The following is a 27,230-nucleotide window of genomic DNA, read 5'->3' as shown; positions in this document are numbered from 1 at the left end:
TTCAAAGTGCTTACAATGCATGCTGGGAAATTAAACCAAAAAAATTGCGGAATGAAAACAATGTTTCGCATCAAAGAGCATGAAAATTAGGCGTGAACTTAGACCTTTTACCTTTTTACTTGTATAAAATATGTCAGAAGATGTAGATGTTGATCTGAGGGAACAAACATTCCACAATGCAGTTCGAGAGGTTATTGTAAGTATCCGGCGACTTAGCAAAAACTTTTTTCTTCTGCGCTTTCGAATGAATGACGCTGATATATAGTGATAGTGAAACAGTATCATATCAAACTGGTTGTTCAAGATGTAATAGCTCTAACGTGCTATCATTTAAATTGAAATATAAATAATTACCTCCCTTTAACAATTTATAATAAAATTATTCTTTGAGCTTATTGTTTTTAAAATTTTATGACTATGATATCAAAGTTATATAGGTCTTAAAAATTATACTGTAAATGTCTTTCTCAGTTTCTGAGAAAGATAACATAATCAACCAATATTTATCATTCATTTTTTTCCATACTTTCACTACTTGCATAAATTTATTATGTTTATGCAAGTGAAGTACATGTAGTTTTGACAAAGTTATTGATGTCTAAAAAAAACATTAACCACAGATGATTAGTTTAAACATATTTATGTATAGTGGATTGGGAAACAACTTACAACTTATATTAATCCCCCTCCACTTTGCGGGTGGTAGTGCTGCCTTGTAGCAGCATTAGCCTGCTCTTTTTCAAAATTAAGAAGGGTGTCTTTAACGTGCAAGAGATACATGGCTCTCTTAACTCGGATCGGCCATTTATCGTCCACTTTGGGCATACTATCATCGTTTCCTCAAGACCATACTCGCAAATGGTGTCGAGGGAGAGCAGAAAATCAAGTCCCTGAAATTTTCATCCTGGACGGGAATCGAACCAGGAACCTTTGTGTTAGTAGTCCGATAAACTAACCACTACCATGACTACATCACGACTCTCTATGATGATTGATATGTCTTGTAAACAACACTGCTCTGATCTCCAATCTCAAGGGGCAAAGCGAGACATAACATTCGTCTTTGGTTAAAATATGGGATCCACTCAAAACAAAATACAAAAATACACTAGAATTGATACAGATGTGTGTGGCTGCCTCAAAACGCGACTGATTATGTTCTACACTACAAATTCATTCATGGACTTATTGCTATTCTGTTGCTAGTCCTTAACCAACAGATAGTCAGATACTGGAACAAAAAAAATACATACCCAATCATTTTGGCAAATATCCACCTCAAAAGACAGTTACAAATGGTTATTTTTTCCACAAACACTAATCAATCCAATGGAACAAGTTGTGGTAGCATGTCATACAATTGATAACTTTAAAAGAACAATTCACATATAAAAAAAACCAGATAGACATATATAGAGTATACATGGAAGGGAGTTTTGAGAGGGTGGTAAAGGGCTATTTTCGTGAAACGTTTTTGGCCTTTTTGTTTCACATGTTTTTACGTTTTATTTTTTGTTTTCTCAAGTTTGGTTTGTTGTGCAAGCTCCATGTTTTGTGTCAGTACTCTTTATTTCTTGTGCTTGTCAGGGTCCAGGGACTCATCATTTTTGGCCATGGTGAGTCCAACAGTAAGAAAAATATATTTTATTGCAATTTAATGTAATATGTTATCCTCCATGGCCTAACAGAGCAATGCAATGACATTAAATTCAGATTACTTCTTAAACTTTTGCTATAAAATGATGATATTTGTGTTTAACTGTGTTCAGTTTATACCAAATTTTACAATCTTGATGCATCTGTGGACTCACCAGTTTTGAAAATGGTGAGTCCAGACAGATTTTGATGAGTCCAGGACTCATGGACTCGTCTTAGCGAGAACCCTGTGTCCCGCATTTGATTCAAAGGTAAACCAAAAAAAGGAGTAGGGGCATTAAGGCCCTTATTTGGCCCAAAAAGTACTGCATATTTAAAAGTTATCATACATACATGTGTATCTTTAAATTTCTAAAAAGTATCTTAGGTAAAAGGTAATCAGAAAAACAAAACAATTTTGGACATTGAACAAGTTACCATGGCAACAAATCATGACTTAATTTGCATATTTTATAAATTTTCATGATTTTGGTTGTTTTTCATCAAATTTTTAAAGTATATTTAAGTTTTAAAAGTATGTGCGCAGCCAAGAAACAACTTTATATTTGGTGAGATTTTGTCAATAGTTATAATAAAGCTTCTGTTGAATTATTTTGTTGTTTCTTGGCTGCGCACGATGTTTCCACAACAGTAATATAGCTAGAAAACTGCATAAATTCTGTATTATTCATGGTTTTTGTGAAAACAGTACATATTATGACGTAATTGTGACGTCATCACACAAGAATTCTAATGTTTTTCATTTATATTTCTTGACCCTATGAATTTCTAAACATTATGTGCCAATTTGAAAAAGTTATCAAACAATTTCTTTTCTTGGGCCAAAACCAGGCCCCTACTCCTTTAAAATCATCCCGGATATTGTATAATTATTATGGTTTGCAATAAAGTCCATCAATTTTTTTCCTCATTTTTAATTTCAGTGCAATGTTTTAGCAATTTTTATTTCACGTGGTTATATGTTCCAAACACCCCTTTACCACCCTCTTTGGAAATTGTGTTAAACAAGATCATTTGAATTGATGTGTCTTAAAGCATTGTCATCATGTCAGAGTAGGGATATCTTCTCAGCATTTTCCTGAATTCTAACAGTAACATTTAGATTTGAAATTATTGTCCCTATGTCATATTTTGCAACTCATGAGATATTGGGTTAAGTTGAATAAAGGTCCCTGTAATAGGTAATAGTATGTCTTCCAATATATAAATTATACATTTTATATAATTTGATTGTTTTTATTCCAGATTTTCCTGTTGTTATTTATTCTGTTGTATGTGAGTTCATATGTGGTCCTGTGTTATTTTAAGAGAAAAACAGACAACGATGAGATGTATGCAGGTATGTTTATAAGTAAAGACTGAAACAAATGGAATTTCAACTTTTTAAAACACCTCAATGCATGCCATGTCCTTCTCTAGATCTAGATCTTGTTGATGATAATAACTTGAGGCCAAGGTCTCTGTTAATTGCATTACTGCCGGAAATTAATTTAAGCAATGCCAGACCTGCCAACTATCCCGATTTTCGCGGTATCATCCCGATTTTTACCCCTCAACCCGAATCCCGATATCGGGATTGTAAAATTAGTCAAAATCCCGATTTTCAACAAATATACCCGAAAAAATTATTGTTTACCGATTTTGAAGTTTTTCTGATCATTTTTAAAAAATCAATCATTTTATCTGGGGAAATATTATGACAAGTTAATACACCCTAGCACATATAAAATTATTATATATTTTTAAAAAACTTTATGATGACAATCCTATGAATTAATTATGATATCTATTATTTAGTGATCATTATAACCAAATTCAGTCATCTGTATATAATATAATTAATTGTTTCCCTATGTTTTAAGGTGTAAATAGTTGCTCAAACTATACCCTTTGGGTAGTGCTCCACATTTAATGGAGGAATATACAAGAAATTGAACTGAACTGAATGACCCTACGCTAATCAACAGGTGTCATAATTAGTGGTTGTATGTAATCAGATTACCTAATGGGTCGTAACAATCCTCAAAATTAATTTGTATAAATTTGGTCAAACAGCCTTTCAATTTTAATCAATTTATCATACAAGCACAATTTGCAACATTTGTCGTAGTTTCACAGCAAAATCATAATTAATTGAAAGATGAGAACTGTAAAGAACTCTCTAGAAAACATCGTTTATCTTGAAATTTGTTTAATTTTTGAAACCAGAAAATCGTGTGTCTGTTGATCTAAAATCAACGCCATTTTGTATACACTTATACTGTGTTACTGTATAAGCCTCCGCAGGTAAGAGCACCTCTGAATACAAAGAAAGATAACTCAAATTTAATCCATTTTCTCATTGATACTGATATAAAGACCATGAGTAAGACTAAATCAAAATCTGTCTTCATCCTTTTTACTTTAGGACATGTAGTTTTAGGTGTTTTGAGTCAAGGTTCATAGATGAGAAGGTCTTTGGAGGGGGGAATCTTTTATTTTTAATGCCATTTTCTCTATTCCTTAGTTATTTTGTCAATTTTATAATTTAATAGTACTAGAATCATGCAAATAAAGTAACCAAGACCTACAAGCTCATCATAAGAATACTAAAAGAAAAAAGAAGAGAACTTATACCATTTTAGGAGTAAAAAACAATGCTCACAGAAAAGTCGCTAAAATTGTAACCCTTAAAAATCTTGTCGTGCGCTAAATCCCCTATGGAGATTTTCAAAAGTTGGCAGATCTGCAATGCATATATCAACAGATTTTCATTACACACTTACTAATAAGAAATGAAAAAAAAGTATTATTTTACTATATGAATAAATTCTAATTCTAATATGACGTCCTTATTACACTTTGTAAACAAAGCCGTGTTCTAATGAGCATAAAAAATTTGTTTGACACATGCGCACGAACTTACTGTGTACATAAACGTTATTTCCATCGTTATTCTTTAAAATGTTTACATTTAAGCAGCAAGCTTAAACTTTTATTTTATATTTTTATAAAACATCATATATTTACCCTGATCGTGGTTTTTAAACTTATCAAATATGAATTGTAATGCACAGACTCCTCAGGGAGGAAATTGGAAAAGCCAAAATTTTTTTACGGTATTTTCTTACGCTTCGACCTATAAAAATACTGCATAATTTGTCTTATTAGAATCGAAATAATTCCTTTATGTCATGCTCTATGCTCATTTTAACATGGGTAGGCATTATATTTGACCACATTTTAAACCTCGCTAATGCTCAGTGTAAAATATCGACAAATATAATGCCTACCCATGTTAAAATGAGCATAGAGCATGACATGAAGGAATTATTTCTTAAACATATATGTTTTTATGTATCTACTCATGATACCTACATTTTGATCATATTTAGATGAAAGCTACTGTGAACTTGACCTTTAAACTAGTGACATAAAAACAATTGAACCTTCCAATGACTAAGGTCTGTCCTGGTTTAATTTGATACAGAAGATCTGATTTATAGCTAACAAAATTCTATCAATTTATTGGTTTTCTTACAATTTTCAAAAATGGTTACATACCTTGTCACAAAATGCATGAACATGGCAAATTAGAACTATTTAAATATGGTGCAGATTATTTTGGTGGTATTTTATACATTATTTTTTTTGTAATATTACAATTCATATTTTGTAGGGGAGGAAGATGCAATAGTATTTAGAATTTCGTAAGTATTTGTACTCAAGTGAGGAGTCGCCAATGTCTGTTGACTTTTTATATCAAAGTTGGCTTATATTCTTAACAGACTTTTGTCAAAGGTAAATAAAAACATACCGGTATATAATCTGCAAAATGATTAAATATTGTGAATTTTTCATCAAGAAATGTCTCTTTTTTCAAGATGCTATTTTCTAGTTGTATCAGATAAATTGGCCAATGAATGGCAAGGTTATCACTGGCTTTCCATTAGTCATTGACATTGGGAATTTCTTGAATAGAACTACAGAAGGAATTAAGATCGAAGTTTGTATATATGAAACATTGGATTGTTGATTTAATATGTACAAAGTGGTGGAACTGTTGGCTCCAATTGCATAACAAACCAGATGCATGTATACACAGTAACAAAAGTATTTTTTATTTGTTCAAAACATCATATCACTTCTGGATCTTCCTTCGGATAGCTTTGGAACAAATTATTGAAGACGTTATTCATAATTAAACAATGAAAGATAAATGCCTTGTGCGATAAGTAAAGTTTTACTTTTTAAACTGCTACCTTAAAGTACATTTTTACATTTTTGAATTCTACCTTAAAGGTACATTTTTTGTAACACCTAAAAGAAAGAGATTGACAATGATTGTTATATATTTCAGGTTATGGCTATGTACTTTTACCTTGGCAGTATCAGCTAATTACTATATATTTCAGGTTATGGCTGTGTACTTTTACCTTGGCAGTATCAGCTGATTACTATATATTTCAGGTTATGGCTATGTACCTTTACCTACTATATATTTCAGGTTATGGCTATGTACTTTTACCTTGGCAGTATCAGCTGGTTACTATATATTTCAGGTTATGGCTGTGTATTTTTACCTTGGCAGTATCAGCTGATTACTATATATTTCAGGTTATGGCTATGTACCTTTACCTACTATATATTTCAGATTATGGCTGTGTACTTTTACCTTGGCAGTATCAGCTGTTTACTCTATATTTCAGGTTATGGCTGTGTACTTTTACCTTGGCAGTATCAGCTGATTACTATATATTTCAGGTTATGGCTGTGTACTTTTACCTTGGCAGTATCAGCTGGTTACTATATATTTCAGGTTATGGCTGTGTACTTTTACCTTGGCAGTATCAGCTGATTACTATATATTTCAGGTTATAGCTATGTACTTTTACCTACTATATATTTCAGGTTATGGCTGTGTACTTTTACCTTGGCAGTATCAGCAGGTGCTGTGTTACTTCTACCGATCTCTATCGTATCCAATGAAGTCTTACTTCTCTATCCTAAAAGTTATTACGTTAAGTGGTTGAACAGTTCACTTATACATGGTAAATAATCCTAAAAGTTATTATGTTAAGTGGTTGAACAGTTCACTTACAAAATGTATACATGGTAAATAATCCTAAAAGTTATAATGTTAAGTGATTGACCAGTTCACTTATACATGGTAAATTTTCTTAAAGGTTGTTATGTTAAGCGGTTGAACATTTCTTTTACACATTGTCAATTCACTAATATAATTGTATAAAATGCAAAACTAGTACTACTACATTTCTGACATTGCAACAGGGGCCTTGGTGGCAAAGTGGTCTAAGTAGTCAAACTACTGTATCAATAGCCAGTAAACACTGAGAGTGTGAGTTTAATTCCAGCATGAGGCAAGTGCCTTTGGTTCCAATCTCATTTGACTGGGATTATTAGTTTTGCTACATAAAGGCTAGCTTTCTACAAGCGCTCCAGTTTCATCTACCAATAAAAACTTGCCTCCACGAATTAGCACAATAGTGTTGAAAATAGCAGTACACACCAATCAATCACAGTGCAAACATTGTTACCTTATTGTCAGGATGAAATACAACTGATAAACATGTAGTTAATGGGCTAACTATTACATGAAATCCATATCTATAATACTAAAATAACGAGTTCCAATTTGTCAGCCGTCATCGGGTAAAAACAACAAATCAAAGAATTCAACTTTATATATAACTAATATAGGACAATGGTGTAGATTAAAAATGACACCACTCCAGACCCTTTTGTTTTCCTCATAATTAATAGTGCCAATAATTAACAAGTTCCGGGTCGAATCCGATACCGATACCAATAGTATATTCACCTATTACCTTATATGTACATTCTGCATCTGACAGGCGCACCACCAAAGTGTATTAAGGACTTTGCTATATACACGGGTCATAATCACAGGGTTGCGATACTATATTCAAGCATTGTCAAATTGTTCCCTTTTGAAGTATTTTAATCAGAAAGACTTTCTAAGATAACAATACGAATAATCAAAATTTGGACTTAAAATAAAGCATATAGGCAATGATAGGTACAGTTTTCAATTTGTTAGCCATCATGACATAAAACAGCGAATAAAAGAATTCAACTTTATTTACAATGCTGTCCATTCCAGGACCTTTTGTTTTCCAAATAATTAATATTACCAATAAATGATAAGTTCGACGGGTTCAAACAGAAAGATTTTTGAAAGCAGAGAAAACTGTGTATCTTATAATCGGCATGACTTTATCAGATGAGAATACCAATACTAAAATAAGGCTTACGCATAGTTAAATACTTTAATTCAGTCACGGACCCGCGATATCACAGGTGTGTTCTAGTATATATTAAATATTATAATAAGAAATTTACACTGATTTGGTCAAGTTGCCATCAACAAAGATTTGCGTCAGTTTAACCCAAATATATTCTGTTTTAGTGTATATGTAATAAAACAATTCATTACAGCTATTCTTTAAATAAAATAATAAAGATAGTGAATTTGTTAACACATATATATAGTTTCAGTTGTAGAAATTGTAATTTGTAGCTTATCTAGATCTGTTACATCAATTTTTTTGTAAAATGAAATTTTAGCAGTGAGTCACTGTTCTAGAAAATGAAAGTTGCTTATCCTTACTAGCAGTCACATCAAATTCTCCTCATACAGTATATTCAGGTATCATAAGCAAGCTTAAGTGGGGTGTTCTTGTCTTCAGACACATTCTACTTTTATTTTCATGCCCCATTTATGGGCATTATGTTTTCTAGTCTGTGCGCTTGTTTGTCCTGCTTCAGGTTAAAGTTCTTGATGAAGTTGAAGTCCAATCAACTTAAAACTGAGTATACATGTATCTTATGATATGATCTTTCTAACTTTAATGCCAAATTAGAGTTTTTACTGCATTTACATGGTCCACTGAACATAGCAAATGATAATGTGGATGTGGCATCCGTGTACTAGGGACACATTCTTGTTGAATTTGAAATAAAAGAAACATAATAAGATTTTAATGAATGTTTAAAGTGTAACTTTTCTTTTGTAGGACTATGGAATCATGTGTTTCTTTTTTCCAATCTGACATTATTCATCTTCATGCCATTTGGTTACTTGTTCACAGAATCAGAAGGTTTTGTAGGGTCTCGGAAGGTAATTATACAAATAGTTTAAACAGTAACAGTTGGATATGAGTAATTTTAAGATACAGCAATATTAATCAAAGAATCATTTTGTATGGCATAAATAACTATGTATATTTCTCAAAAGGATTGTGTTTTGTTCAATACTAATTTTGTCTCTTCCAAAATATAATATGTTGTATAGAAATAGCAACCAAGTGTTGGGAATTTTCAAAGAGCTGATTTCTAAAATTTTAAACATAACATATTTATTGTATACAGTAAATTCAGGAATTATTATAACATATTTATTGTATACAGTAAATTCAGAAATTATTGCAATGTTTTTAAAAATGAAAAAAAATGCAACAGGGTTGTAATCCCAATAATTTAAACTCTCATTTTGGAATTATTTTGTATAAATTTAACATGATTTAACAATATCACAAAAATTAAAATCACATTGTAGTCTAAAATGACAAAATTGCAATAATAAATGCACACAATAATTTCTGAATGTACAGTATATGTTTCCTTTTGTATTGAATTATGTAATTGCTGTCATCTTGAAATTTTATGTATTGTACTAATGTGGAGAGGATTATTTAAAGTTGTAAAAAAAGATCTTTTTATTGATGATTACATCCATTATCCTGGGCATACATTCATCAGTGAGGCTCTGTTAATAGTATAACAATGTCTCTCTAATAATATCAGAGTATATATTTAAATTATTGGACATCATCCTTGTGACAAAACATGGAAAAGGGTATTGCTCAATATAATACCAACAGCTGTTATTTGACACTTGAAGATAAGAATAGAAAAATGCATCATTGATGAATTTAAATGTAATTCATTATACATTGATTTATCTTTTCTGATACTTTCAGGGACTTTTAGGGAGAGTGTATGAAACCATCATAATTTTATGTTTGTTGACAATAGTTGTCATTGGACTTGCATGGGTAGCAACTGCCATGTTTAATGAAGATGATCATAGCAAAGAAACATTGTTTGGTAAGATAGGAATTTTCTATTACACTTATATTTAAATTAAAAAAATGCAGCATGTATAAGTGCTTCAAGTTAAACACACTTCATGTATAAATGTTGAAGTGTTAGATTGGTTTTTGCTCAATCTGATAATGGACAATCTTTACAACAAATATTTCATGTGTAAAGTCTAAAAGTGTGAGAAGCAGGGTGAAAAAAATGAAGATGACCATTATGCCCTCTTGTTTTATAGTTCAAATACACAAACAAATAGAAGATATATGCTGATAATAGATGCATTCAATTTATATTGGGAATGAAAAATATTATACCAGTGACAATGCTAAAAATAGTTTTTCTTGTAATGTTTTGACAGTGAATGGTAAAATTGTCTTTAAAGATGTAAATAAAACAATATCATGAGCAATTTTTTGTATTTGTTGGGATTATTATACTACAATGATTGCTAATTCAAAGAGTAACAATTGAATAAGAGACCAGTCTTGCATGCGGTCAATAAGGTAGTGGGTTAATAAGTGTTGTCTGATAATACATGTATAATAAATGAAGTATTTAAGCAATGGCAAGATTCTGATAACACATGTTAAAAAAAATCATTATAACATACATGACATACAGATTTATTATTGAATTATACTAATTTATCAATATATTTTATATTTTTCAGATGTTTGGAACATATATTTACCATATTTGTATTCATTCATATCATTTCTTGGTGTCATTGTTTTGTTGTGTAAGTATTTTTAATATCAGTTCAAACGACAAAATAATTAAGCAACAGAGAGTGTATGCATTGCTGAATGTTAATAGTGCAGTAATTTCTTGGTTTGTCTTTATGATTTCTACAAAGGAGCATGTACACATAATATTCAGTATCTCGATGTAAAACTTATATTGATTCTGTATCAACTTATCAAATTCAGTGTGAGGATATTACACAATACACGATCACTAACCTTTGATTTTGTATGTTTTTTTGTTAAACAACTTACTAATTGAAAATAGACATGAATTATTGAATTCAGCTATTGTGGAGATTTCTGAATGATTACTTAAATAAAATAAAACTTAAAGTTATATATATATACAAATGGAGAACTTCTCTGACTTAAGTTAGCCTCAGCTAATGTTATGCAATTTATATGCAATGCTTATTAGGGCCCCGCCAAAGGCGGGGCGCCCTATAGTGATCAGTCTGTCCGTCCGTAACATTTTTTCATGTCCGCTCCATATCTAGAGAACCATTATGATTTCATACTTAATACTTAAATGATTATTAACCAACACCAGAGGGTGTGTCATGATGTATGTACAACTTCCTAGGTCAAAGGTCAACGTCAAAAAAACTTTGGTTTCAGTTGACAACCCTGTGTCCTGTGGTGAAGATTGTGTCCGCTCTATATCTTGAGAACCGTTATGATTTCAAATTTTATACTTGACATCCATTTTAACCAACACCAGAGGGTGTGTCATGATGTATGTACCACTTCCTAGGTCAAAGGTCTGTCTGTCTGTTGGTCTGTCCATCGCTAACAAATTTGATCAACACTATATTTTGAGAGGACAGCTGTTATTATTTCATACCTTATACCTGACAAACATTTTCAACTTAGCATATATATTAACCAACACCAGAGAATGTGTCATAATGTATGCATACTAGGTCTAAGGTCAGTCTGTCGGTCTGTCCATCCGTTCGTTGTTCTTAACAAATTGTGTCGGCTCTACCTCTCGAGAACCGTTAATATTTCATACTTTATACTTGGTGGGTCATAATATATTGAAGGCATAATTCTAAAAATATGTGACAAATATCAATTGGGCAGCACCTTTAAACATATTGTTCAAACATCAATCCATATATCCAGAAGTCACCTTAGAGTAGTCAACAATGAGTTCACATCATGCAGTCATATCACTATTATACTATGAAAGTAAGATGAGAATATTTATCAGTTTTAACTTAAAATCTTAGATCAAAATCACACATGAGACTATGTAATAACTTCAAATAATGCTTTATATCAGATTATCCATACAACTTATTTACCCCACGTTATTGACAGCGGGGCCCACAGAGATGGCTCCCATCTCAATGATATCTAGTTACCACACAATACGGATCAAGTTTGAATTTTGATAGTGTTACCTTTACTGTTCTAGAGTTATGCCCCTTAACAAATGGAAAAAAATGATTTTTTTTGTTTCTTTTCTCTGACTTTGAAACTTATACACAATAGTCATTACCACAAAACTCAGATCAAGTTCAAATTTGTTCTTCAGTTTTGTCCCTTTTTAAACTTTATGATATTATCAGATAAACTACAAAATGTTTCTAGATATATTGTGTAGAAATTTAATGCTCTAACCATGTAATTCACCAACTTTGCATAGTACAAATGTATATATAGAAATCCAAGAAAATTGGTATCCACAAATGTTAATGAATCCACAGTAGTTTTTGGTATATAATAGACTTACAGTCTAAAGAATGTTATCTATACATTTGTATATACCAACTAGTACAATTAAGCCGTAAGTTTTTGCATAATTTATTACAATTTTAAAGTATTTTTTCAGTATGTACACCAAATGGTTTTGCCATACTTTTTACTGTGATAGGACAATTGGTTGTTAAACCTCAGGTACGTAAAATACTTACAAAATTTTTTCTCAGCTCAAGATTATTCAACAAAGATTCATATACATAAAGAGGATGGGAAATTTAAAGTTTATTCAAATGGATGTAGGTAAATATTCTTATAACCGACACTAGAAGCTTTGACATGTTAGCTGGCTGAAGTCAAGTGAGATGCTAGTTTTTGTAATACATATGAATAGAGTGCTTGCAACTGTTACTCTGATAGTCTCTGTAGCATTTTCTTGAAAGAATATCATAGACCACTGTTGCATATATAGTTGTAAATCAGAACTCAATTTTGAGTCACACAATTTACATTGGTTAAATGTGTCATCTTGTTTATTTCTGTTTGATATAACATTGGTTTTAAACCTGAACTAAACAGACAAAATTAGAAGAACTCTCATTCAGAGATATTTCAGTCCTAAAGCATTTCTTTTAATTCAACCTGAAAATTCTGGCAATTATCCATTATTTTTAGCTAGTAGAATTAAATGAATGCATTTTTGGCTTACTTTCAGTTTTTACGAGATATAGAGGACGATTTATATGCAGTGCAATTACAAGAAGAAGATATACGCAGAAGAATCAACCTGGGAAACCATATGCATGGTTAGTTTTGAGCTTTTGACAGAAAAAGTAACCTTAAAGGTTTTACTTATACAATGTATTTAAGAATTGAAATGATGTTGGTCCCACCTATGTCAACATGTCATGTATGTTTACATTGAAAATAACTTTAATTTCATATATTTATTTACAATCATTGGTCATTCTGTTGTTAAAAAATAAAGAGAAAACACACAAACTTAATAAGTTACCCATGTAAAATCGTTGAGTAAATTATAAGCATGAGATCAAGTTAGTGTACATAAATCAAATAACTTACTTAGTTTATTTTAGATATACTTTATGTAAGGAATACATTTTCTGCTCGCATGAAAAGAAGGTCAACTCTTAATGATTTTGATGGTATGTAGTCTTTCATTTCAAGAGAGGTGCTGTTCTTCAAATAATCTTTTTTTATTAATTAAGAAATTAAAGGGAATGTAATATTGCAGAATGGTAAAATTAAACTGATTCCTGTGATTTTTTGTCGACCCTACGACTTCTGTTGCAGAAAGTTTTAACATTACATACCTGCCAACCCTCAAGTTTTGAGCATGAGTCTCCCACGCAAAATTTAGAAATCTTCCCTGATTTTGCCTTTTTTGATATTTGGACCTGGAATAACCTGTGTTAGTAAATCTCTGGCTTTTTCATTACTTTCACTAGAAAGAAATAAGCTATCAACCATCATTTGAAAACATTTGACTTGTTTTTGTCAGTAGTAATTATGTTTGATATATAAGTAAATGAAATTCAGTTGTGATACATCAAATCCAGCAAATTGCAGGTTTTGTCTCGACCAAGTGGCAGTTTAAAAAGAAAAATAGATTGCTGCAAATTAAAATGTCAAGCAAATTTTAATGAAACTTTTCAATTTTTAGGACTAAGTTCATTTGGCAATGTTTCTTTTTGCACATCATGTTTAATCACTGTCCATTGAACATGATAGTGCAAGTTTCAGGTTAAAGTTTTTGGTAAAGGTAGTTTTTAATGAAGTTGAAGTCTAATCAACTGGAAACTAATTAGTATGCATGTCCCCTATGATATGGTCTTTCTTATTTTTAGCTCACCTGGCCCGAAGGGCCAAGTGAGCTTTTCCCATCACTTTGCGTCCGTCGTCGTCCGTCGTCGTTGTTAACTTTTACAAAAATCTTCTCCTCTGAAACTACTGGGCCAAATTGAACCAAACTTGGCCACATTCATCATTGGGGTATCTAGTTTAAAAAATGTGTGGCGTGACACGGTCAACCAACCAAGATGGCTGCCATGGCTAAAAATAGAACATAGGGGTAAAATGCAGTTTTTGGCTTATAACTCAAAAACCAAAGCATTTAGAGGAAATCTGACATGGGATAAAAATGTTTATCAGGTCAAGATCTATCTGCCCTGAAATTTTCAGATGAATCGGTCAACCCGTTGTTGGGTTGCTGCCCCTGAATTGGTAATTTTGTGGAAATTTTGCTGTTTTTGGTTATTATCTTGAATATTATTATAGATAGAGATAAACTGTAAACAGCAATAATGTTTAGCAAAGTAGGATTTACAAATAAGTCAACATGACTGAAATGGTCAGTTGACCCCTTTAGGAGTTATTGCCCTTTATAGTCAATGTTTAACCATTTTTCGTAAATCTTAGTTATCTTGTACAAAAATCTTCTCCTCTGAAACTACTGGGCCAAATTAATCCAAACTTGGCAACAATCATTTTTGGGGTATCTAGTTTTAGAAATGTGTCCGGTGACCCGACCATCAAATCAAGATGGCCGCCACAGCTAAAATAGAACATAGGGGTAAAAGGCAGTTTTTGGCTTATACCTCAAAAACCAAAGCATTTAGAGCAAATCTGACAGGTGGTAAAATTGTTTATCAGATCAAGATCTATCTGCCCTGTAATTTTCAGATGAATCTGACAACCCATTGTTGGGTTGCTGCCCCTGAATTGGTAATTTTAAGGAAATTTTGCTGTTTTTGGTTATTATCTTGAATATTATTATAGATAGAGATAAACTGTAAACAGCAATTATGTTCAGCAAAGTAAGATTTACAAATAAGTCAACATGACCGAAATGGTCAATTGACCCCCTAAGGAGTTATTGTCCTTTATAGTCAATTTTTAACAATTTTCATAAAATTTGTAAATTTTTATTAACATTTTCCACTGAAACTACTGGGCCAATTTCATTATAGATAGAGATAAATGTACGCAGCAAGACTGTTTAGTAAAGTAAGATTTACAAACACATCACCATCACCAAAACACAATTTTTTCATGAATCCATCTGCTTCCTTTGTTTAATATTCACAGACCAAGGTGAGCGACACAGGCTCTTTGGAGCCTCTAGTTTAAAATGCCAAAATAGATTTTTGACTCAATTTTCATGGTCCACTGAACACAAAATGATAGTGCAAGTTTCAGTATAAAGTTTTTGGTCAGGCTAGTTTTTGATGAAGTGAAGTCCAGTCAACTTGAAACTTAGTACACATGTTTTCAATGATAAGATCATTTTTTTACCCTTTTTCATGGTCTACTGAACATAGAAAATGATAATGCGAGTGGGCATCTTTGTACTATGGACACATTCTTGTTTTTCTATTGTGCTGACCTTTATTATGACCTCAAGTGCAACCTTATAGTTCCCTTTATTTCATGTTTTACACAACTACATATAATTTCAAAAAGTCTAGGCAAATTAGACTTTTGTATAAAAACCCTGATAATGGACAACTTTACTCTTTTGTGTATTTTTATTATTATTTGTTATAAGTTGTCAAGTTAGTCAGTATTATAGCTTTTGCAATTGAGAAAGTACGTTTGATCTGAATTAATTTACAATTATGCTCTTTTTCTTGATCAGTTCCTGGGAAGATTGCCAATGGACATACTAGCCCAGACTTACTACAGCAACAGTTACTTGATGTTCAGAATACTATCTCTGTTTTAGGTAAGGCTATTGTTAATTTTGTCTTCAGATTCTTCAATAAAGCTGGAATAAGTTTATTATTTTGTCAGATTTACTGAAAAGCAAGGATGTGAAATCAAGTTAAGACTACCACATCTATATTATATCAAGTTTCGTAAAAAAAAAAAATCAAAAAAATCTCATAAAATCCAAATCATGTACTATATACACACTGCATATGACTTTTGTCCAATATTAGAAGAAGAAAAATTAATATTCTACAGTAGCACAGAGAGCATTAAGTTTTACCCTTGTCAGTCTATACCGCCTGCAGTATGTCTGTATGTCCAGAAATTGGTTTTCTTTCACTAACTTTACTTTGCCTCAATCAAATACACAGTGCTTATTACCACCAAACAGAGATTAAGTATAAATTTTAGAAGCTTCGGTTTTACTGAAATTAGTTATTTGGTGTAGATCATAAACATGTATTTATTAGATTATTTATCAAGAAGGAAAATGCACAACAATTCTGATGTGTTACTGTAAATTCAGAAATTATTGCGTGCATTTATTATTGCGATTTTGTCATTTTACACTTGAATGCGATTTTAACTTTTACGATTTTAAAATATTACAAAATGCGAGTTTTAATTATTGCGTTTACAACTCAGTCGCATTATTCGCAATAATAAAAACCTCGCAATAATTTCTGAATTTACAGTATTAAATTTTTTCCAGAGAAGAAAAAGAAAGTATCACCTTGGAGAAGAAACCTGGGTTATCCTTTAGTTATGTTGTTGTTATTAGTTTTAACAGTAAGTATATAACTCTAAGGCAATCATAAGATGTTATTGTATAGCAATTTGATATATTCACCATGTAATGAGGGTTTGATAATGGAGTGAAATATAAGATATACCATATCATAACCTGTTTATTATAGAGGGGTTTCATGTTTGGTAAGTAGCTTTACAGTGACTAGTGTAAGCTTTTGCCAAAATTTGAATGGAATGATAACAAAAAATGTGATAAAATGTTGGCAACAATTAATATGGGTATTTTAATATGCCCCTTTCCCAAACAAAAGATTACCCATTTGAGATTTTTCAGATAATAAAACTCATCTGTTGCTTTGATGAGTGGAAAGTTTTGTCCAAATTTGAAGAGGATCAGGCTAAACAATTATGTGGTGGCATGGGACAACAGACTGATAAAAGACAGACTGAGGGACAGGTTAAACACATTTTACCCTCTGCAACTTCTCTTTATAACTAATGTCTTATCACAAAGGATGAAAGATTTCTTAAATCAACTTTCATAATTATATCATTAACAACAAGAATGTGTCTATAGTACACGGAGGCCCCAGTAGCACTATTATTTTACATGTTCAGGGGACCGTGAAATTGGGGTCAATACTTTAATTTGGCATTGAAATTAGAAAGATCATATCATAGGAAATTTGTGTACTAAGTTTCAAGTTGATTTGACTTCATGTTGATCAAAAACTACCTTGACCAAAAACTTTAACCAAAACTTTAACCTGAGCTTCGCACATTCTTTTTCTTTGTTCAGTGGACAGTGAAATTGGGGTAAAAACTTTAATTTGGCATTAAAATTAGGAAGATCATATCATGAGGAACATATGTACTAAGTTTCAAGTTGATTGGACATCAACTTCATCAAAAACTACCTTGACCAAAAACTTAAACCTGAAGTGGGATGAACCTACGCACAGACAAATGGACGCACAGAAGAACAGAACGAACAGAGGCACAGACAAGAAAACATAATACCCCTATACTATCATAGGTGGGGCATAAAAAAACTTATTTCAGGTTACGACAAATTATCAATCTGTGACAATTTAAAAGTTTGACTATTTATACTTTGTAGCTAACTGCCATGATTCTTCTTTTCATTTCAGGTATTATGTTTACTTATGGTTGCCCACAACTTTTTTGAATTGTTAGTTGGTATAAAAGCATTACCTGTCGGTGCTAAGGTAAGGTCTATATTCTCATTTCCTTATATAAAATGCAGCTGTCAAAAATATGAGATAAGTATTGCTAAAATGGTAAGGTCAGCAGTATTGACCATTTTCAAAGGAAAAAACTCTTTGATCCTAATATTGCTATATGGATTAATTTCTACATAAAATACTAATTAAATCATCAATTTGAACTATCAACATGATTTGGCACACATTACCCTTCAGGGACTAAACATAACGCTCGCCCAGTCGCCCAAGGCTACCAGATTTTTGGCTGGGCGAATATATTTAGTCATCCTGATTGCCCAGATGGCGACTGTAAAAAATTTGAAGTAAATCCCATTTGTACCCTTTCCCCCGCGATATTAACGAAGACTGTTCCCAAAAGGAAACCTGTTTTGTCTTTTCAAAGCGATATAGTAATATAGAGTATTTCCGAAAACCAGTAGGTTCTTTTTTATAACCTAAACCCAGTCGAACAGCTATGTTTTCAATCCGAAGTCACGATATGTCATATACCTCCTTCAATCAGCATGTTTTCTTAACTCTGCTAATTTTTCTACGATTATTTCATTATTGAAAAGTGTTATCTTCTAAACTGTTCAATAAGCATCGCAAAAGGGATGTTTTCTAATTGTCCTGGGAGTCATTACAAGCCTGTGTTAGACGGTAACTTGTCCTTGAATCGCTATTCACAAAAAATACTTAATGTAAAAACGAAACGCAAAGTCTCGTAAATAAATATCCCAATATTAAGTTTGATATCCAATCTTCAATTAAAACTTATTGCAATATATATTTTGATCAACACTATTAGAGGATGGCTTGGATTGAGATAGTATTTATTAAAAAGAAAACCAGCGCCCATATTATCTAAAGGTCAACAGGAAGTTGAAAAAATTGAAGGGAGACAATTTTGGCAGGAAATAACCTAAAATAAATATTGTCAAATCTTATAATACATTTCTGGTGGCAATAATTTAAATATTACAAGCTTTATTAAAAAACTGTTTTGTTTCATACCATGAACATACATTTAAAGAAGAATCAGAGAAATTTGTATTTGAACATATAAACAAGACTGTACTTCCTGTTTTACTTCTTGTATTTATGATCCTCCTTACATGGGGGCACTTATTAAATGCTTTTAATTTTAAATAAAGGCAACAGTAGTATACCGCTGTTCAAAACTCATAAATCCATGGACAAAAAACGAAATCGGGGTAACAAACCAAAACCGAGCGAAACGCATTAAATATAAGAGGAGAACAACGACACAACACCAAAACGCCACACACACAGAAACAGAGCAAACATCAGACAAAACACCTCGAGAATAACAAATATAACAATTATGGAGAAAAAAAGTAACAGTTCTTAGCTTCTGCAATATATGCAATGTATTGTGGCATCAAAATATTATGATCCTCTCCTATCTTACCTGTTTTATTTATAAAACTCCTTACTTAGGAGCACTAACACCCTTCTGCCCTGAGATTCAAGCTGGAAGACTGTTAGTAAGTATATAAAAAGTTATTTTCAGTTTTATATTCATTTAGTCTTTTTGTATAAAGATTGGTTGGGCTCCTAAAATTTCAACTGGGCCCCTGAAAAAAATTATCTTAGGGGCCCAGCTGGCCCCTAGACAAACACAGTTAAGTTTAGTCCCTGCCCTGAGAGCACCTGAGATCACCCCTAGGTTTTGGTGGGGTTCGTGTTGTTTATTCTTTAGTTTTCTTTGTTGTGTCATGTGTACTATTGTTTGTGTTTCATTTTTAGCCATGACGTTGTCAGTTTGTTTCAGATTTATGACTGCCCCTTTGGTATCTTTCGTCCCTCATTTACTATCTATCGCCTCTTTTAGCTATTGCTATATGAGTTTTCTTCATTTATAATGAAAGCTGTTGCTGTTTAAGATGGTAATTAGAAATGATTAAAAAATTGGTGCTTTTTTTTTTAGTGTCTTTTATTTGTTCTTAATTGATGAAAGGAAGAAGGAGGCTGATGTTAGATTCATTTTGACAAAATGGTTTCTAAATTCATCACATACATTAATAAATGAATGCAATTTTTAATGATACAAATGTATTGACATACACATCGGAAAATCAGATTTTGTATTTTTATATAAACATTTGAATTCTATGAATTCAGAAATTATTGTGTGCATTTATTATTGTGTTTTTTGGGGTGTTTTTTTTAAAATTGACAAAAATGTGTGATTAATAAATGCAATTTCTGAAAAATATGGATGCAGATATGTGTATCAGATATATTTGAATGCAAGTTTTTATAATTGCAATAATCATTGAATTTACATTCAGTGATATTGTTTGCCTTAAATTAGTGGAGAATAAAGGCTTTTCCCCCTGGAGAAGAATCCCAATTTGAAAAAAAAATGGCTTAAAATTATTCCCAAAAAGACAATTTTTTTCCAAAACAGTGCTGTCTCAGTAGAAATTGTGCACGAATATAAACTGATAAACACTCATTTAAACATTTTTCACGCCTAAAATGACTATATTTGCAGATTTGAGGGTCTATTTATGTATCATCACTGACCAAATAAAGTCTTATTTTAAAGCAGGGTTTGACTCTTGAAAATGGCTCTGTAAATTGAAGTTTCAGTCAAATTCATGGTTAATTTTAAACTTCCTAATTTGATGAAAATGACACATATTTTCCCAATAAAAAAGGGTAGAGGTAGTTTTGAAAAAAAGCCAACAATATCACTGACATTATTTGCAATAATAAAACAAACCTTACAATAGTTTCTTAATTTACAGTATATGGACTTGGTTGTAGTTTTAGATTTTAATTTAATTTTATAACACATGATTTTTATATTTTCAGGAAACAGTTGTATTGGGGATCTCCTCTCTGTCCACATTAGGGTCAGTTGGAGCTACCTTAGAAATTGTTTTAATTTTGTATCCTTTATAATGGTAACCAACATACAGGAACTTCCACATAAGATGAAAAAAAGTAAAAAATTAATAATAAAAAATGAATGGGAATTGAAATTGAATTAGAATTATATATTTCTAGGTAAATGTATTTGAAAAAAGAAACAAAAATGAAACAAAAAAAATAATGTTATTAACAAATGTCAGATGCAGCTTCAAACTGGTTTTAAATGATTTTATGTTAAAATGATCAGGAAAATGATATTATTATTTAATAACACGTTAATAAAAATTAAAACAAGTCATGAAAGTGTATTTTTTATATATGCTTATTTAAATGTATAAAATAAGATGTGGGATACTTGTGTTTACAACTTTCACTTTATTCTTAGACTATGAAATTAAATCCTTAACTATACAAAGGTATGTTATGTGTGCGTCTGTGGTAGGATTTTATAGCTTGCCATTCTTCAAAAGATTACGTCCAGTCCCACATGATACGTCCATGGTCAAAATCATAGGAAACTGTGTTGTGTTGCTCATACTCAGTTCAGCATTACCAATTCTCTCTAGAATGTTAGGTATGACTTTAGAAGTATATTTAACAACTTTTGGTTTAAATTGAAATATTTGTAAATGTGAACTTATCTATGACTATAAAGAAAGTATTTGTAAAAATATCTCTGACATTATAATCTCAAAATTTTAACATAATTTACTAATATTTCAAAAGTAGAAAAAAAAATATGTCCTCTATAATTTAAAACAAAACATTTTGCATTATTTAAAAGGATTTCTAGTACATATGCATAATGAAACATAGTCATCTTGTATTGTGTAGATGGTTCAGTGTTATAATGATTTGTATTTTATTTTGTAGGTCTAACAAATTTTAATTTGATAGGTAACTTTGGCAGTATGGAGTGGCTTGGTAACTTGTATATCATTTTAGCTTGTGATGCTCTGTTTGCTGCACTAACAACATTATGTTTGACTGACAAATTCACAGTAAAAGTGCGTACAGAAATTTATAACCGGTTTCTAATGTTATTCCAACGTGATAGTAGGAGAACATGGTCATTTAGTTCATACATCAATACAGGAATGAAAGATGAATAAATGTGATGCAGGTTGTGTTTGTTTATTTTAAGTTTTTAATATGTTGGTTTGTAACATTTTTATAATTTAAAAAAAAAAATGGTCTGATTCCAATTAAAACACATTACTTCAGAATTTGACAAGCAGTTCCATGTTGAAAAAAAATGTTTATGTAATTTAAAAGTATCCATAAATTTCAACATCTAAAAAAAAAAAAAATCCATTTTGGGCATGCTGTTTTGTTGAGTTGTATCAATGGAGCTTGTCCGATTTGTCTTTTATACATTCATGGTTTTTAACATAGAAAAGTGAGGTTGAATAATATTACAAAATACTTAGCAAAAATGATTTTTTTTAAAGAATAATTTTATTTAAGTTTATTTTCTTAAAAAGGATTGCCTCAGGCCGAATAAAATTAGTATATGTGGTTCCAGATACATCTATAAAAACTTAGGATAGGTAGCTATAGATTTTTTTTTTATTATGTTTATTTTTTTACATTGAGTCCATGGGAGCAACATTCTGACTAACAGTGCTTAATGAAAAAAAACATCTTTAGGGTAGGCTATTTTTAAGACTTAAAAGTAGGGTAGGTAGGGTAAATGGAACCACACATATATTTTTATTTGGCCTTACATTTCTGCAGTATCTGAATAAGAAGTCTATAGCTTATTTATTTTATGTAACAGGTAAAGTTTCAAATTAAGTGAGGTAACTAGAAATAGTGTAATCATTTATTCTGACATCATTGTATATGAAAAAGCATTTGCATTTCACAGACTTTACAATCATATTGTGTGCAACCAATCATTCACTACGCATTTTGAAAATTCATAATTAACAAAATCCTACAAAATAACAGTTTAAAACTGTTCAGATATAGTGCTAATGTATTTAAAATGGTATAGACGTTTTTAAGTTTTTGAGGGTCAGTATTTTTGTTTCAATAAATCCATTACCGTGTATTGTGTTACATGTTTATGTGTATTGTACTTATAAATGTATTGTTAGATGATGTTTTTATGAAAATTCACCCAAAGTTTGAAGAAGGAAGAAAAAGGATAATTTATTTTTAATATTTCAAAGCTGAAAACCAACATACAGTATGGAAGATAAAAAATCGGAAATTAATTTGAAAATTATTTATTTCTGTTGTAAAAATACATTGAATCTAGATAGACTATAAAACAATTATAAAAAAAAAGTTAAGATAGGTTTCTTTATTTATATTCATGTTACATTTTATACATCAATTTGGTTGTTAGTCATGTATGAAATTATTTACTAATACTTAGGGAGTTTATTTAAACATTCCATGTGTGTTAATTTTAATTTTGAAGTTGTTTTTAATAAGGAATATTGGTGGATGCACAACGAACAATGGTTATATTGGTTAATTTTTAATACATTAAACTTTTAAACTCATAAAAAAGAAGCCTGATTTTTTATTAAGTTCATTTTACTGAAAATTATGATTTGGGACCATGAAAGAAACATATTAATATTTTGTCTATTTTTAAATCAAATTGACAGCTTATTTTTGTCACTAATTTTTTCATTCAAAATCAGTTTCAAGAAGTTATCCTTAAAATCCCTCGACAAAAAATTTAAAGATTTCCTAGGTATTTATCAAAATGTTTATTACCGGTATATTGTATTATCAGACTCATAAACGTAATATTTTCCCTCTATGATGTAATTTGTCAATCCTTGTGTGTCCATTGGTTGCTAGGTCCCATAGTTTATGTAATTGTATACAATTATATGTCAAATTTGTCCAGGTACTGTAGAATATCTTTGAATGCTATTTGTACTGTAAGACAATCTTGATCTGTATAGGGTGTCCTGTGACCGTGTCCATGGTGTAGATTTAGCTTGTTTAACAAGAAAGTTGTATGAATTAGGAATGTTAATTTTATTTTTAATCAAACATATGCTTATATTATTTATGATTTTATTTAAACTGTACAATATGTAATATGCATTCTTTTTATGACAATACTGACTTGTTCAGATTTTATGCATTCCATGGGAACCTTAACAATAACATTGATAGATTTGAAGAAAAAAAATATTGATCAAAGCAAGACATCAATCCGAAATGTTTAATTTATGTATAATTGAATGGACCATCAAGTTTATAAGAATAAAGGACACTAAATAATTCATTTTTAATAAGAATTTACAAGTAGATTTTAGTTTTTAAGTTATGTGGAAACTGGGAGTAGTGCTGAAATGGTTTGATGCTTTCTTGCCTTGCTTAATTGATCACTTGTTTCAATGTTAATAATAGTTTGTTCCTATATAACCAAAGATTGTTTCTGTTATGATGAATTTAGCTGTTTCCTTCATTGTGAAGTAGATTACCTGCAAACAAAGACAAATTCTAGTCAGTCTGATGCAATTTATATAACCAAATTTAATCTCCCTTGTTTTTGTAAACGAAAAATACAAGAGGAATGTGATTTTTATGCTGTGTCACAGAGAAGGGGGCAATACATTTTACCCTTGTACATACTAAAATTGGTTTCTGTTCTCTTACTAAGTTTGCCTCAACCAAATTGTATTAATCTTATACACAATGCTTATTACTGCAATACTCAGATCAAGTATGGATTTGGGTAGCGTAACTAGAGTTCTAGAGTTATGTCCCTTTATGTTAGTTTCTATCAGGGGCATTATCTGTGTCCCATGGACATGTTCCCCATTCATTTATTATTATTAAAGGGGCATACAATTTACATAAAAAAAATATGATTCAAACTTTAATAAAGTCAGAACTATGAATAAATATGTCACTATTAGCAGTCAGAATTACTTCAAAATAAACATTGCTGATGTGTTATTGACTTGCAAGTCAACCTCATAGTAATGGTTGGTCAATGGTGTCTTGTCTTATATACAACTAAAATGCTGATGCATTATAGTGAGTTCATGCACTGTACATTGTTTCTTTTGGACTTTTAAAATAAGAATATAAGTTTCAGTATGTGCTGTCAACAAACTTGAGTAAAATAGGTGAATTTTTGTTTATAGCTACGACTCCTGTACGGCCTTGATACAAGTAATTTTGTTAAGCAGCAAATTAAATTGATTAAATGAATCTCAAAAGTTGATGAAGAGCTCAAAGATATACAGATATAATGCTCACTTGTGTATGGTTTTTTCTTGAAAGTATTTTAAGCTTAATAACAGTATTTTTAACTGATTATAGAAATTATTATTGAAATGTATTCTAGAATTAATTAGAACAAAATAAAATGACTAACATTGCTAGTAGGTTTGGCTCTCTTACCTCTAAATTGAGATAAAGCTCAAGTATAATAGGGTTATTGTTTATCATAGTTATTGACAGATAGATAAAACCACTACATGTATTTTAAATCAAATATGTTTTTATATAATAATATTTGATCAAAATATTGATCAAAACTTAGTTTTTGCAAGTTGTCGATATAATTGATAATTTCTTATTTTTGTAAACATACATTTTCGACTTATGGGACCATATCTTTATTGTTGTTCAAAACAATAAATATAAGATTGAACATAAAATCAAAGAAAATCTTGTGATATTCTGGTGTCTATAAGAACTATAATGTTTGATATGAATAGATGAAGATGTTAGGTATTCAGCAATATGACCGCATCTCAGAAACATAAAAACCATATAAGTAAATTGTATTTATGCTAACTGATATGCTTTGTCATTGTTGACATCAGCTGGTATACTTGTGTGACCGCTTCAAGTAGAAAAGTCGTGGAAATATAAATCAATGCCAATTTGCCAAAGTTTATTTTCCCTTTTATGAAAGCATCTGACAGCAAAATTAAAACAATCACAAAATTAAACATCTGCAAAATTAAAAAAATCTCAAAACTAAACATTGTAAAATTTTTATTAAAAACACCAACCTAAACATCTGCAAAATTTGAAAAATCACAAAACTAAACATCTGCAAAATTTAAAAAATCACAAAACTAAACATCTGCAAACTGGGTAAAAAAACAAATGGCCACTATAATAATGTTGGTTTACTGTGCCCAAAGTATGCTGATGAAACAATGTTAAACTGAGTATTGATTTTTATATTTACAACCTCAGGTTTACAGCAATTACATTGTAAATTATGGATTAGATTGCTGAATTAACCGATTGTTTTCAATATCAGATTTTATTGCATGAAGTAAAACTCTATTAACATGATTGTATATTTTTGTGCACATTAATTGTACTTACCTAAAATTAATCCGTCTAATTATAAAATGCAACAAACATTTTGCAAAAGCAATGCAAAGACATTATAACATTGTAAGTACCATGAACAAGTCTTTTTATTTATCATTTTTATATGCTTTTAAACATTTAATTTAATAACAAGTTATGACAATACCTTCATTTTAAAGGGTAATAATTGATATACATCCAAATGTCAAAATCTATTGGTTAATAAATAAGATATATTTGCCAGAATTTTCATACTATGAAAATTAACTAAATTATTATACATTTTTGTTTTAGCCTGCAACATTTATGTGAAGATATTTCAACATTGGGGTTCAGTCTGGGGTAAAATCTTTTTAAATGCCAACAATATAAAAAAGAAGATGTGGTATGATTGCCAATGAGACAACTATCCACAAAAGACCAACATGTACCGCAGATACAAAAACAGGGAAAACAAATTTTGATTATATTCAACCAAAAATAAGTCTTAATTAGAACAGGCAAGTGTATAAAAGAAGAAATTTGTTTCAGTTGGTCAGTAATTTATAGAAAAATTCAATTATTTTACACAGTTGGTGAAGACTTTTTGTAAGTTTGACATAGTCTTAAAAGTACCATGTAAATGAATGAGTGCATTGCACACATTCCTTAACATATGTCCCTTGTATGTGAACAAAGATATACATGTATCCCATTATAATCACAACCAATGTCATTAATAAATGCTCATTTATTTTATTTATTCTGTGCAATTAGTATATAAAGTTATTATTTTACTAAATGTATTTGTATTGTTTAATTGTTATTTAGCAATATAGAATTAAAAATATACATAAAAATTAATAAAAAATATAGTAAAATTATAGATGTGTTTATTATTCTTGGACCTCATGTAAAATGTGTATGAATCATTCTATGGATAAAATTATACTACATAACTATAAACTGTTACTTAATTTTCACTAAAGATTGCATGAAATTAAATAAAAAAAGAGAGACGAAAGATACTAGGGGGACAGTCAAACTCATAAATGGAAAATAAACTGACAACGCTATGGCTAAAAAT

At 30.6% G+C, this 27,230-nt stretch overlaps 1 protein-coding gene across 2 annotated transcripts; it reads left to right on the top strand.

The window, feature by feature from the left end:
• On the top strand, positions 1–27,027 carry LOC134707066 (limb region 1 protein homolog). 2 transcript variants are annotated; one of them, XM_063566552.1, is made up of 16 exons: positions 1–196; positions 2,902–2,995; positions 5,315–5,345; positions 6,547–6,686; positions 8,694–8,797; positions 9,660–9,786; positions 10,451–10,519; positions 12,367–12,431; positions 12,949–13,039; positions 13,331–13,399; positions 15,892–15,978; positions 16,678–16,754; positions 17,867–17,944; positions 20,786–20,862; positions 21,262–21,419; positions 21,719–27,027. In XM_063566552.1, exons 1-16 carry the CDS (start codon positions 131–133, stop codon positions 21,955–21,957), a joined length of 1,572 nt encoding a protein of 523 aa, XP_063422622.1. In that variant the 5' UTR covers positions 1–130; the 3' UTR covers positions 21,958–27,027. The 2 variants fall into 2 exon arrangements, with proteins under 2 accessions (XP_063422622.1, XP_063422623.1); XM_063566553.1 differs by lacking the exon at positions 13,331–13,399.
• The last annotated feature ends 203 nt before the right edge of the window (positions 27,028–27,230 follow it).

This window comes from Mytilus trossulus, chromosome 2 (genome assembly GCF_036588685.1).
Source record: "Mytilus trossulus isolate FHL-02 chromosome 2, PNRI_Mtr1.1.1.hap1, whole genome shotgun sequence".
In the NCBI taxonomy this organism is placed as follows: domain Eukaryota; kingdom Metazoa; phylum Mollusca; class Bivalvia; order Mytilida; family Mytilidae; genus Mytilus; species Mytilus trossulus.
This window is presented reverse-complemented; position numbering and strand designations above follow the sequence as displayed.